The 15,553-nt window shown below is 42.1% G+C and overlaps 1 protein-coding gene across 1 annotated transcript in view; it reads left to right on the forward strand.

Moving 5' to 3' along the window:
* LOC134910889 (vomeronasal type-2 receptor 1-like) overlaps window positions 1–15,553 on the forward strand; it is a 194,946-nt gene that overhangs the window by 40,167 nt on the left and 139,226 nt on the right. The window contains exons 5-7 of the mRNA XM_063919277.1: window positions 1,900–2,081; window positions 9,709–10,478; window positions 13,578–13,805. Coding sequence (XP_063775347.1) covers window positions 1,900–2,081; window positions 9,709–10,478; window positions 13,578–13,805 — 1,180 coding nt within the window. The remainder of the gene's footprint in view (window positions 1–1,899; window positions 2,082–9,708; window positions 10,479–13,577; window positions 13,806–15,553) is intronic.

The following is a 15,553-nucleotide window of genomic DNA, read 5'->3' on the forward strand; positions in this document are numbered from 1 at the left end:
TGACTTGCTGCATTTTACTACGTAAATAAGTTTGCCATTTACTCTCACCCCCCCCCCCCCCCCCCCAAAAAAAAAAAAAGAAATATAAAAAAAAAAGCCCCACCAAAATTAGTAACCGTATGAAATTGTTATCTTTATATAGTGCCAAATTTCTTCCCTAGCACAAAGCTTTGTCTTATCTGGTTTTCTAGATTATTTTCTATATAATTATACAATATATTATTCCGTTGCTATGCTCAGATCTCTAACCTTGGTCTGTATTCACATAATTTTAAAATCATACAGTAACTACTGCCATAATTCATAGATTTCTTGCCTTCCAACAGGACGTTCATACTATATGTACTTTTATGCTGTAAACATGCAACAGGTTGTTTTCATATTTTTTAAAAGCTGTTCTAAGAATTTCTGTTCTGAATAAATTCCAGACATCTGTAACCTCTATATCACTGTCCTGGGAATGATGGTGTTAAAATCTGAATTTAGGAAATATCCAATGCGTAGAGTTGCATAGACGGGGTCATTCTGAGTTGATCACTTGCTAGCAGTTTTTAGCAGCCATGCAAACGCTATGCCGCCGCCTACTGGGAGTGTATTTTAGCTTAGCGGAAGTGCGAACGAATGTATCGCAGAGCAGCTACAAAGTTTTTTTGTGCAGTTTCAGAGTAGGCCAAAACCTACTCAGCGCTTGCGATCACTTCAGACTGTTCAGTTCCGGTTTTGATATCACAAACCCGCCCAGCGTTCACCCAGCCATGCCTGCGTTTTTCCTGACACGCCTGCATTTTTCTGAACACTCCCTGAAAATGGTCAGTTGACACCCAGAAATGCCCACTTCATGTCAATCACTCTGCGGCCACCAGTGCGACTGAAATGCATCGCTAGACCCTGTGCAAAACTACATCGTTTGCTGTGCCCGTACGACGAGCGTGCGCAGTGCGCCGCATACGCATGCGCAGAACTGACGTTTTTAAGACTGATCGCTGCGCTGCGAACAAATGCAGCTAGCAATCAACTCGGACTGACAACCAGAATTCACTGTATGCCATGTGGGTGAAGTTCTTATGTACAAAGTAAATACATAATATTTTTTAGAGGTTTGAGAAAAACACATCCATCATTTACCTTTTTCTAAATCCTAGCTGTGCTATTAAATGTTTCATTTGTGTATCGCTACTCACTTTAGAAAGGATATTGGCAATAAACGGAGGCCAACAAAGGTGCATTAGCATAGAATTTAAATGGCATTTTCCAGAGTATCAACACAAACTTAGGGGTCTATTTACTAAGCCTTAGATGGAGATACAGGTTGAGTATCCTATATCCAAATATTCCGAAATACGGAATATTCCGAAATACGGACTTTTTTGAGTGAGAGTGAGATAGTGAAACCTTTGTTTTTTGATGACTCAATGTACACAAACTTTGTTTAATACACACAGTTATTACAAATATTGTATTAAATGACCTTCAGGCTGTGTGTATGAGGTGTATATAAAACATAAATGCATTCTGTGCTTAGATTTAGGTCCCATCGCCATGATATCTCATTATGGTATGCAATTATTCCAAAATACGGAAAAATCCCATATCCAAAATACCTCTGGTGCCAAGCATTTTGGATAAGGGATACTCAACCTGTACTGTAAAGTGCACGGAGATAAAGTACCAGCCAACCAGCTCCTAACTGTCATTTTTCAATCCCAGCCTGTGACATGGTATTTAGGAGCTGATTGGCAGGTCATTTATCTCCGTCCAATTTATCTCCATCCAAGGCTTAATAAATAGACCCCAAAATCTTTTATATTAACTTTCAACTTCTATTAAAACATAATTTTTTTAACCTGTCATTTCTGATTCAGTAAAAACGATCTAATATTACCTGTTATATCCTGTTAGCTTTGATTTTAGGAGTTTCCGTTGGATCAGAGCAATGGTTTATGCAGTACAAGAGATTAATGATAACATACAGCTACTCCCTAACATATCGGTTGGCTATGCAATCTATGACACTTGTGACAGCATGGCTGAGGCTGTAAGACAGATGTTCGCTCTGATTTCTGGTCCTCTAGCTGAAGCAAGTAATATCCCAAACTATTGCTGTCAGATTAATTCCACATTAACTGCTGTTATTGGTGAATCGGCTTCCGTTATATCCATAGCAATGGCAAGAATTTTAGGCACTTATCATTACCCACAGGTACTGTCTGTAGTTAACATTAAAATGTATACACACTTTACCTTTACTTGCCTGAGAAATTGACATACTACCGGCTACTCGGTTTGTTTGATTATTTTAATATTGATTAATGGGGCTGTTTATAAGCGGTGGCTCAGAACTTGCCTTCCTGCGTCATCATGTGATATGCCTTTTCTGTGCCAGAGCAGCTGTGTGAACTGAGTTGAGCACAGGCTACTATAGGTAGCAGTAGAAATATGTTTCTGCCTGCAAGGTTATGGGCAGACCAAGTCAGATATGAGAGGATCTTGGCTTCGCTACAGAAAGTAAGACATCATTACTTAAGTGCTAAAAGAGCGGAAATGCAAGAAAATCAGATTTCATTTTGCTACATCATGGGGTATTAAACTAGGCAGGTATAGCAGGATTTTTTTCCTTAAGATTCAATCGAGCTTTTGTAGTTACACAAGATAGAATCATTATTACACAACCTTGCAGGTGGCAGTGATAAGAATATCTATTAGTGGAATGTGGGAGTAATTCCAAGTTGATCGCAGCAGGACATTTTTTAGCAGTTGAGCAAAACCATGTGCACTGCAGGGGGGCAGATATAACATGTGCAGAGAGAGATAGATTTGGGTGTGGTGAGTTCAATCTGCAATCTAAATTGCAGTGTAAAAATAAAGCAGCCAGTATTTACCCTGCACAGAAACAAAATAACCCACCCAAATCTAACTCTCTCTGCAAATGTTATATTTGCTCCCCCCCCCCCCCCCTGCAATGCACGTGGTTTTGCTCAACTGCTAAAAAATTCCCTGCTGCGATCAACTTGGAATTACCCCCCTGTGTGCGGTATAGTCTACCCACATTTTCTACCAAGACACAGATAAACAATAGTAATAATAGGATAAAAGTATAATTTTGTGTCAGTAAAATGAAAGACTAACCCAATGACTCCTGTCATGATTTACATACAGTATATGATAACTGAGGGTCAACCCCCCCAGTATTTAAGAAGGAAATCTGTTATAAATCTGTTATTGTGTTCTCAATTCTTTCATTTTGAGAGGGCAGATGTATTAAGAATGGAGAAGTGATAAAGTAGTGATAAGTGGAAGGTGATAACGCACCAGCCAATCAGCTCCTAACTAACTTTTCAAACCTGTAATGATTGGATGATGCGTTATCACCTTCCGCTTATCACTGTTTTATCACTTCTCCAGGCTTAATACTGGATGCGGTCAATTTACCTACAATCAAAATCCAGCTGGTCAAAATCCCAACAAGGTCAAAATCCCGATATGGTTAAAATACAGACAAGGTCAAAATACCGACATTTAAATTGTAGACAGGTCAAAAAGTCGACTTAAGTTTTTCATGATTTTATTAATTGAAACCAACTTGTTCATACTTTACCCTCCCAGTGGAACTGGAGGGGGAATATAATAGTGTGCCTGATGCATGCGAGCAGATGTGGTACACTTTTACGGTGTCCATGTCGACCTATGTCAACATACACCCCAAGAAACAATGAATAACCTGTGTCGACTTTTTGATCTGTCGGCATTTTAAATGTCGGTATTTTGACCTTGTCAGTATTTTAAATGTTGGGATTTTGACCTTGTCAGGATTCTGACCTTCGGACAATTGCTGTCAGGATTTTGACCGTCGGGATTTTTATTGTAGGTATTTCATACTAAACCCCTTAATATCAGGGCCTGATTGTGTTGAGAAAAAACATACACTGAAAAGATTTATAAGTAGGCCTGTGCACATCATAGGTGTTCTGAACTAGAGGGATATTTTGACAAGCCTACATATAAGTTCAGCATGCATGAAAAGAAACAGCCAGAAAACCTGAGCAGTTCTGAAATGAGAGCAGAACATTGACATGAAGTGGGGTATTCATTCATACAAAATAAAATAAACAATAGTCCAAGATCATCTGTCAGAGAAATATTTAAGCCATAACATAACCAAAAAAGGCAATATAAAGCGAGGATGGGAGAAAGGGGAGTAGGAATAGGGGGAAGAGCGAGAAGGAAAGCAGAAATATGTCATTGTTATAATAAAGCAGATCCTATTAAACAGAAATATAGTACAAAAGCCTAGAAGACTTTGGGCCCTTGAAGGATGTTAGTTTCCGCATATTTTAGGTAATGGTCCCACTCATTATTATTCAGATTTTAGAATTTGATTGCAGAGACCAATGCGAACTTCAGATGGCGTTGATTCCTGAGTCTGGTGTTGCAAAGAGGGATTCAGACTGATCCCTCTTCCACTTCTACACTGAGGGCCCTGCAGCTGTGTGCATGCGTGAACTCAAGTCATGCATACTCAGAAAGCCAGCTAAGCTACTTTGGTAGCGGAGTTAGGGATCGCAAGGACAGCTACTTTTGCAGAGCAGCTGCCCCCACACTAGAGTAATTTTGAATGGCATCGGTAATTATGTATACATCGCTACAACTTGCATTGAGTTGGATACTTTATCACTGGGGCCAACTGACCTTCAACGATGAATAGACTGATAATGTTATCACGGGTTGAATGTTTTCATATGGTGGAATAATGATGTAACCTGTATGCAATAAAAACACTTTGGAACCACCTACCATAAAAATGAGGGTTCTCCTCACCCTCTTTATGTTCATGCACAGCCCCTCTCACATCTGTATCCTCTATGTAATTATATAAGCCCAGTAATTACAGTATGTACCTATGCAATGTTATGTACTTGTCTGTACCATTTTCCAGCTGTGCCGTCTGTTGTATTTGTTTTATTCAGAGCCGGCCCTAACCAATATGATGCCCTAGGCAAGATTTTGGCTGGTGCCCCTTAGCACCACCGCTAGTTCCACCTCTGACCCTGCCCCCCTTTCCCAGCACCATCACCCCCCACCCATAGCAGTCCTTTTTTTGTTTTCCTACCCCCTGTAATTTAAATAAGAACAGCGTGCACATTGGGCACACAGGCCAAAAAGGTATGTGTTTTTGCTGGCAAGGGGCATGGCCACACTATAGTACCCTTAATTAAAATTATGCCTCACAGTAGTGCAACTTTATTCACAATTTATCATACGATAGTGTCCCTTATTCACATTACATCACACAGTAGTACCACTTTACCTTATATACGTTACTCCTCACAGCAGTGCCCCTCAGTCACATAACATCATACTGAATTACTCCTTATTCACATTACACCACACCATATTGCTCTTTATTCTCATTACACCACACCATATTGCTCCTTATTCACATTACACCACACCCTATTGCTCTTTATTCACATTAGACCACAGAGTAGTGCCCTTTCTATGCGTTATGCCACACAGTAGAGCACATTATACACATAATGCCACACATTGGTAATGCATTTATACACATAATACCACACAGTAATGCCCCTTACACATATGACACACATTATTAATGTCCTTATAAACATAATGCACCTCACACATTATGCCAAACCTTATTAATGCCCTTATACACATAATTTCCCTTACACATATTCCGCACAGTGTTAATGCCTATACACATAATGACACACATAATGTCCCTTACACATATGCCGCACATTATTAGTGCCCTTATACACATAATGACACACATAGTGCCCCTTACACATATGTTACACATTATTAATGCCCTTATACACATAATGACACATATAGTTTCTGGCGTGAGTCAACTGGCATCTCTGCTAACGTCAGGTGCCTATTTTTTATGAAAATGCATCTTATTTGCATTGCTATGTGGCTAGGATGCACAAGCAGCTTCTGCTGATTAAAATGATATGCGGCATGCCTATATACTGTGTGCGACTGTGGCTGTATCTGCATACGAAATGCTACACACAGAATATAGGCATGCCGCATATCATTTTAATGAGCAGAAGCTGCGTGTGCCCCTAGGCATACCAGATGCCCTAGGCAATTGCCTAGTTTGCCTATGCCTAGGGCCGGCTCTGGTTTTATCCCTTTGTACGGCGCAGCAGAGCCTTTATCACACAATATAAATGAAAGGTCATAGTAAAAAATGGGCCTAATGAATTCAATGTATAACTGTATCTTGTAATTACAGTTTTGCCTCTTGAAATATTATTTTACTAACAGGTGACATGTAAAACCTTCAAAACGCAGTTATTTATCAATTGTAAAGCAGAACCGCAATTTTTACTCATACACATATCTAGTTTCATTTTCATTATGTTATAAAACTCACATCTACTACAATCTGCAGCTTTAACTCATTAATAGAAAATGTATATTGCAATGGCAAATTCTTATGGTGTAAGTACGCTGGATCTATTGTATAGATGTCATGTGTGTGGATCTGTTGTATAGTTGTCATGTGTGTAGGGTTATGACGTTTGTTTTTAAATCAATGTTGTGTTGCTACTGTATGTACGTGCCCATCAGAACTGTCCCAGCAGCAGGTGATGAGTGCACGGACAATGTGGGAAGCAGCGAGTACATGTGTATTATGGTGGTGAATCAAACCTGATCTCTGTGCTGCTAATTTTGCCGTCCTGCGATCAGATAGTCGCTGCCCAAGGGGAGTGTAAATTCACCCTGTGCAAGTGTGTGATCGCATGTGTACGCCGTGTGAAAATGTCCCTCAGTCAGTGGCCAGCTGCAAATCCGTTCGCAACTCACTCACCATCGAATGCTTTTTCCAGTGTGTGCCGTCTGTGCGCAGCCCAGGACTTACTCCTACAGTGCGAAAAGAACAGGCTGATCGGGGCCGGAACTGTCGTCACACACCCTTCCTGAAAACGCTTGGGCACGCCTGCGTTCTTCCTGACACTCCCAGAAAACGGGCAGTTACCACACACAAACGTCAATTTCCTGTCAATCAGCCTGCGAATGTCTGTGCTATCTAAATTTTCGCACCAGCTTATCGCTGTATGGCGATGCTTGTTGTTTGGCGACACGCGTGCGCATTGCAGTGCATATGCATGCGCAGTCAATCGATAATCGCCCGCTGTGTGAAAACACACAGCAGCGATCAGGCCTGAATCAGCCCCAATGTTAGGGAAAGCATGGCTGCATGTGACGGGCAGTGGGATAAAGGCAGGAGACGGAGTAATTGCATACTGGCGGCCTGAGTCAGAGAATGACACAGTGCCAATGTTGTACACAGTAGAGAAGAGTGATGGTCTTGCGGCAGTAATTGCAGTGAGGATTTATTCTCAAAGTTAGTGTGTTTGTGGTAGGAAATAAGGAGTGGAAACCCAAGCACAAGCGTGATGCGACCATTCTAGGGGGTGTCACAGTTTGCAACTGCGATTTTGTACCCAGTAAACAAGGCTCTGGTGTCTTACTTCTGATGGCCATGCTAAGCAGCCGTAGGGTTACCCCCAAGGTCATTTATCAAGCAGTGTGTCCCCAATGGTTGCGGTTTCCTACATAAGCGGTGTATCTCACGTGCATGATGCCTCCAGTGGGTGTCTTACTACAAATCCCAGCAGCTGCGACATTTGCATATTATCGCACAGACGATGGGCATGGAATGGCAGCTGCCAAAGCATTTGCGTCCATCTCTGCATCAGACCCTGAAATGTACTGTAGTAGGAGCAGGGAACCCAGTAGGACAGAGCAGTGGTGAGGGCCATATCATACCCATGCACAAAGATTGTGGAGGCACCTTTGTATGGAAGTAAGTGCACACATCCAATCTGATCTGCACCGCAATTCAAATACCTTCTTCCCAACACACAAACACACATGCTTGCTTAGACATGATTCTGATCAGTCTCACACTTCGGTGTGTCAATTCTTTATCTAATCACTTTAATGATTCTAAGGGGATGTGGTCAAAACCCTTGCAGACCGACAGTGGAATCCACAGAATCCCGACAGACCACGTCGGTAAGTAGTGGGGTTAGGGTTAGGCACTACGGGGAGGGTTAGGCTGCAGGAGGAGGAGATTAGGGTTAGGCTGCAGGAGGAGGAGATTAGGGTTAGGCTGCAGGAGGGGGAGATTAGGGTTAGGCTGCAGGAGGGGGAGATTAGGGCTAGGCTGCAGGAGGGGGAAGTTAGGGTTAGGCTGCAGGAGAGGACGGTTAGGGTTAGGAAGCAGAAGGGGTAGGTTAGGATTAGGCTGCAAGAGGATGGTTAGGGTTAGACTGCGGAAGGGGACGGTTAGGGATATTCTGCAGGAGTAGAAGGTTAGGATTAGGCTGCGGGAGGGAAAGGTTAGGGTTTGACTGCAGGAGGAGGAGGTTAGGGTTAAGCTGCAGTAGAGGGAAGTTAGGGTAAGGCTGCAGGAGGTGATGGTTAGGGTTAGGCTGCAGGAGGGGTAGGTTAGGGATAGGCTGCAGGAGGGGTAAGTTAGGGATAGGATGCGGAAGGGGACGGTTAGGAATTTTCTGCAGGAGTAGAAGGTTAGGATTAGTCTGCGGGAGGGAAAGGTTAGGGTTTGGCTGCAGGAGAAGTAGGTTAGGGTTAAGCTGCGGGAGGAGGAGGTTAGGGTTAAGCTGCGGGTGTTTTGAGTTAGTGATAGGGGTAGGATTACAATACTTACAGGGCTTGTTGGGATTCTGATCATCGGGATTCTGCTGTCGGTCTTATTTCGGGATCCCAAGCGTATAAAGATGACCAGAGAATGAAATCATTAAAAGAGCTACAATAATTACAGTATGTTGATTTAGGGCCTAATTCAGATCTGATCGCAGCAGCAAATTTGTTAGCTAAAGGGCAAAACCATGTGCACTGCAGGGGGGACATATATAACATGTGCAGTGAGAGTTAGATTTTGGTGAGTTATATTGTTTCTGTGCAGAGTAAATACTGGCTGCTTTAGTTTTACACTGCAATTTAGATTTCAGTTCTAACACACCCCACCCAAATCTAACTCTCTCTGCACATGTAACACCTGCCCCCCCCCCCACCCCCGCAGTGCACATGGTTTTGCCCATTAGCTAACAAATTTGCTGCTACAATCAGGTCTGAATTAGGCCCTTAGTTCTCCATCTTGTTTTTAGTCCATGCAAAGTATAGATGCTCACCTTTCGGAGTACAAATTACACATGCACCATTTAACAGGAACATATATCCAAGACAAAGTGAAATAAAATATCTCTATAACTTTCAGAGGGACAATTTCCCTGTTTCACCAAGCATAAAACAGACAACAGTAAGAGCTTTGCATTATGGTATTTCTAGTGCTATTGGTTAAGATGTTCTTTAGATGAATAACCAGAGGTATTATTACACTGTAACTTCCACATTCCCTAATTAGCAGTGAGGGTCTGTGTCCAGCATCCCATCCCCATTTATAAGGTATTTGCTCCTGTCAACTGGTCTTTTGTCAGGTCTCCCCTGCTGGAATTTCACATTTGAATTGCAACTGTTGTCCCTGGATGGACCCTGTCATTATGTAAACTGAGTGGGGGTACTAGATTATCAGTTTTGTTTTGGGTGGACTTATTCTTCATGTGAATCTACTCTCTACTACCCTTGCCACTGTAATGATCAGTTCTCTTCTTCTCCTTGTCAGGTGAGTTATTTTTCATCTATCAGTCCTCAGTAACAAGCAGGAGTTCTCTTCCTTCTTTCGGACCATTCCAAGTGACACTTTCCAAACCACAGCCTTGGCTGCCATAGTAGAACACTTTGGCTGGAAGTGGGTGGGCACTTTAGCTGAAGACAATGACTATGGGCACCTGGGAGTTCAGCTTTTCACTGAACAGGTAGCGAGGCTCGGGGTCTGCATTGCGTTTTCAGAGACCATTCCACTGGTGTTTTCCAGGACAAAATACTTGCAGATTGCTAACATCATAAAACAGTCCTCAGCAAAGGTTATCATTGTGTTCTCTGGAGATACCAACTTGTTACCATTGGTTTGGGAAATAGCCAAACAAAATATTCTAGGCAGAACATGGTTAGCAAGCGAAGGCTGGAGTACATCGGCATTTGTAATACAAAAAGAGCATAGCAGGTTTTTTAGTGGAACAATGGGACTTGCAATACCCATATGTAGCATTTCAGGCCTGAAAGAGTTTCTGTTCCTGCTGAATCCATTGAAGGAACCTGAAGATATCACAAAGTCATTTTGGGAGCACTCGTTTGGGTGCTCCTGGCCTGATCATTTTAATACAAAGAGCAATGCAACTACTTGCACAGGCAATGAAGATCTGTCATCAGTGAGAAACGCGTACACAGATGTCTCACAACTGAGGATCACCTGTAATGTGTACAATGCAGTATATGCCATTGCTCATGCTATCGCCAGCTTGTTGTCTCATGGAAAGGAGCCCTCCACAGGTGTGCACCACCTACAGCCCTGGCAGGTAATGTCTGCTTCACTGCACTAATAAAATGCGGGTTGCTGGTTTGCGGAATGCTTTGTTGATCAGAGACAAAAATGACTTGTTAAACTGGATTTTAATGCATACAAAAAACTTCTGAATGTAAAACAAAATACATGTATTATAATTAATTATGTAGAAGGGAGTTTTGTTAGATTTTAATGATTTCATTGGATTGACATAAGAGATGTTACACTGAATAACACAACTCAGCTGTCACTTTTTCTGTGGTCATAATGTGGGCGATTGTCTAGAGAGTGGTACCACAAATTCTTGCATGGTTACCGGATATTTTGAAAAAGTTTATTTAAAAAAAGGGATAAATGTGATAATCCATGTTCCATAATACAGTATAATTGGTGACAGTGCATAATAAATGGCAGCAATAATGTAGGCTTACCCAGGGCTTAAAGTGGTCCTGGAGAGGTGGTGGAGCTCATTTACTGTAGCACCTACCGACCCCTCCCCTTCACCTTAAGCAGAGCCAGGGTCAGTGCTAGTGTTTTCGGCATCCCCTGCAAATGATAAATTAGAGACCTACTTCCCATACTTTATAAAGGGACATTGATCTCACCAAGAAGCAGTGTGGTAACAAAATAGTACCCCCAATTGAAATTACACCACACAGTACTATCCTTTTAAACTGGGACACTCATGAATTGCACAGCTTTCCTTTCTGATCAGTTTTATAATGACTTTTACATTGCGAGATGGGTTTAATGTTTTCCTTGTTATCAATGTTACTATTTCAAGGCTTTTGGGTACACACTTTATTTTGTCTTCCTACCTCCATTTCTGTCAGTCCTTTTAGTCCATTGATTTACGGTTATTTCGGTCAGTAATTACAGTTCATTAAAGTTTCATCCAAAGCCATCCAGTGGAAGGCCCACAACAAAGTTATGCCCAGCATACATCAATAGGAGGTCCGACTAGGACCCTAACCCCCCTTAAAACCTGGCCAGGATCCAAATGGTCAACCTTAAGTTGGTTTCATCCCAATTGGTGCAAGGGTGTCCGAATGCATAACCGGACAAACACATAAACAGACCAAAGAATGTTATCTATAAGATGATTTAATGTATATATTCAACATGTGGTTAACACTGGAATCTTAAAAAATATATGGTTGGGTAAGTGACTGCCAACAAAATGGAACTGCTTTTGTTGTTGCATATGATGTGTGTGCAGGTGTTGATATTGTACAGTTACAGTATATAAGCACACACCAGCGGATGGCTCAAACTATGAACAGTCCAAAGTTACAAATTTGGCACAACATGCAAAACACGGCTAAGCTGTTTTTCACGAGTAGCGAGTGGATGAATTTTAAAATTTTTGTTTCCCATAATAGAATATGTATAAAGTAACATATTAAAGAAGCAAATTAAGAAAAATCACAAGGCTTGGCTAAATCTCTGAGTCTATGGCATGCAAACCAAGCCATGCATGGCGGGATATAGCAAAGATGTATGTGGACACATCTGTATTTAACCATTTGAGTTGGTTTATTGATAGATAGCAGGTACAGTCGTATTCACTGTTACATGTACACTGGTAGCTTTAGCGGGTAGGGTGTCATACAGCTCAGCAGCCAACGAGTATATGCTGCAAATGGGTAGCAGGTGTGGGTACCAGGTGCAAATGGGTAGCAGGTGTAAGGATGTCGGAACAGCTTTATATCAGGTGATAACCAAGGGGCAGATGTATTAACCTGAGAAGGAATAAAGAAGTGATAAGTGCAAGGTTATAACGCACCAACCAATCATTACGGATTTGAAAAATGACAGTTAGGAACTGAATGGCTGGTGCATTTATCACCTTGCACTTATCACTGCTTTATCACTTCTTTATACCTTCTCAAGGCTTAATATATCTAACTTAGTCTCTTATAGGAGCTAAGTAGAAGGCTTCTGTCTCCCACCTTATCACACTACACAGTCTCACACAGCAAAGCACAATGTGGCCCCTACACATAGAGATTTTGGTGGCCATCTTGGCATGAAGCCTCCCTGGAGGACAGGAAGATTGGAGTCTGTGCAGTACTGCACTGTGGCCCTCATTCCGAGTTGTTCGCTCGCAAGCTGCTTTTAGCAGCTTTGCATACGCTAAGCCGCCGCCTACTGGGAGTGAATCTTAGCTTATCAAAATTGCGAACGAAAGATTAGCAAAATTGCGAATAGACACTTCTTAGCAGTTTCTGAGTAGCTCCACACTTACTCGGCAACTGCGATCAGTTCAGTCAGTTTCGTTCCTGGTTTGACGTCACAAACACTCCCAGCGTTCGGCCAGACACTCCTCCGTTTCTCCAGCCACTCCCGCGTTTTTCCCAGAAACGGTAGCGTTTTTTCGCACACACCCATAAAACGGCCAGTTTCCGCCCAGAAACACCCACTTCCTGTCAATCACATTACGATCACCAGAACGAAGAAAAAACCTTGTAATGCCGTGAGTAAAATACCTAACTGCATAGCAAATTTCCTTGGCGCAGTCGCACTGCGGACATTGCGCATGCGCATTAGCGACTAATCGCTCCGTTGCGAGAAAAATATAACGAGCGAACAACTCGGAATGACCCCCTGTGTTAGACACTATAGCAGGGGTGGGGAACCTTTGGCCCTCCAGGTGTTGTTGAACTACACATACCAGCATGCCCTGCTACAGTTGTGCTATTTGACCATGCTAAATCTGTTGCAAAGCATGCTGGGATGTGTAGTTTAACATCAGCTGGAGGGTCAAAGGTTCCCCACCCTTGCACTATAAACTGTAAGCTTCAATGGGTAGTGACTGTTTTGAATGACTAAATATTCTCTATAATATTGTGGCACTTTATAAGTAAACACTATGGGCCAGATGTAATAACGCCAGAGATCGCCAGAGGGATGAGATGCCAGCTGATCGCAGATTTTTTTTTTGAAGAGGCAATCACTAACAAGGCATGGTTTTGCCTTATAAGTGATTGCTGCTTTAAAAAATTTCCAAGATCATCCGGCATCTCGCCCCTCCGGCGATTTTGGGCGTCATTACATCTGGCCATAAATATTTTATATAGCTGTGCAATAAACAAGTCTTTCCTAACTGCAGGTGGTAAAAGCATTGAAAACTGTCAATTTCACTGACTGTGATGGAAACCAGCGTTACTTTGACCAAGCTGGCAATCCAGTGGCAAAGTATGACGTGCTAAACTGGCAGATGGGGGCAGATGGCTCTCTTACATATAAGAAGGTGGGGAGCTATGATGAGAGCACATCCATGGGGCGCCAGCTAGTGATCAATGAACAGTTTAACGTATGGAACGGAGAGGTGTCACAGGTTAGTCTCAGTCATCAACAGCATACGCACACACACACACACACACACACACACACACACACACACACACACACACACACACACACACACACACACTCACATTCAAATATAATTGTCCATAATAAATCCACAGTCAATTCCAAAATGGTAGGTAACCTCATAGTAGTTTATAGGATTTGATTAGATCCCCAACCAGGAGTATACATGGAACTTTTTAGATCGCCACTTGGTGGCACTCTGTTGGGTAATTTGTTTCTCCTGAAAAATACCCTCACACCAAGAACGTAGACACCTAGACAATGGCACAAAGCCCACAGTTAATAAAACATCTGATGTTTATTATAACATCCACTAAAATTGTACAGTAGAACAATTGTTATATCATATATGTGGTGTTCTATAGGAACCCATTATTACATCGGGATAGATGTATCACATGTGTCACCAACCACCTCAAGATGTAAGTTCAGTGGTGAGAAAATCTCAGAATGTAAATAGAGTATCCTATTCACCTTTTAACCCTATGCGTTTCGTCCTTTATCAGGACTTCCCCAGGGGTATATTCTTTAAGAAAAAAGATTTGAGCAGGGTGTCATAAAAAGATATTATTATACAATCGAGGGTATAAAAAGGGATATTATCATTCCACATACCTACAGATTTGGTGAAGGCAATTTTAGTGGATGTTATAATAAACATCAGATGTTTTATTAATTGTGGGCTTTGTGTCATTGGGTGTCTACGTTCTTGGTGTGAAGGTATTTTTCAGGAGAAACAAATTACCCAACAAAGTCCTACCAAGTGGCGATCTAAAATCTTCCATGTATACCCCTGCTTGGGGATCTATATAGAACATCTGTGAACTACGATAAGAGTACCTACCATTTTGGAATTGACTGTGGATTTTATTATGGACAATTATATTTGAATATAGCGCCCTCCGGTTTTCCATTTGTCTCCACATTTCTTGTTCCCGCTAACAGTGGTTCTGCTGTGAGGTGCGGCTGTCTAAAGCGTGTGATAAGGGTTATTTTTTATATATATATATATATATAGTACAGTTAGGTCACGCTATTAGAGATTAGAGCACTTAACCATTACTGCATGTGTCAGAAACAGAATCATTGCGCACGATTGCAGTAATCGTGTCTTCTTGCTCCCTGTGTCTCAGCCTCCGCTCTCAGAGTGCAGTACAAGCTGCCAGCCTGGATTCAGGAAGAGTATCTTACAGGGGAAGCCAGTCTGCTGTTTTATTTGTAATCCGTGTCCGGATGGGATGATATCTAATGAAACAGGTATTGTTATTAAGTTATTTTTCTATAGTGCCAGCAACCTATATAATAAAAGGCTAACACTGCTCCTTGCCTCTATGGGGGTAACTCAAGTATTTTGCACGCTGGCAACCACTTGATGACTCCATCATTTTGATGGGCTGGTAACTAGTCATCTATAATGCTGCATAATACAGAGTAAAATACATCCATGCAACTGCAGGTATACGTTCAGGATCCTGGCTGTCGGGATCCCGGTAGCTGTAATACTGACACCGGAATCCCGACAGCTGTCAGAACACCGACTATGGAATCCCAAAAGGATCCCAACGATGGAGTCCTGACAGTCAGGATCCCGAAGGTAAGTATTAACGGCCGCCTTAGGTTTAGCCAGTGGGAGGGGGTAGGTTTAGGCACACTCCTGGGGGTTTAGGGTTAGGACGCGGGGTGGAGGAGGTTAGGGTTAGGCTGCAGAGA

The sequence above is a fragment of the Pseudophryne corroboree genome, chromosome 4, assembly GCF_028390025.1.
Source record: "Pseudophryne corroboree isolate aPseCor3 chromosome 4, aPseCor3.hap2, whole genome shotgun sequence".
NCBI classification, from domain to species: domain Eukaryota; kingdom Metazoa; phylum Chordata; class Amphibia; order Anura; family Myobatrachidae; genus Pseudophryne; species Pseudophryne corroboree.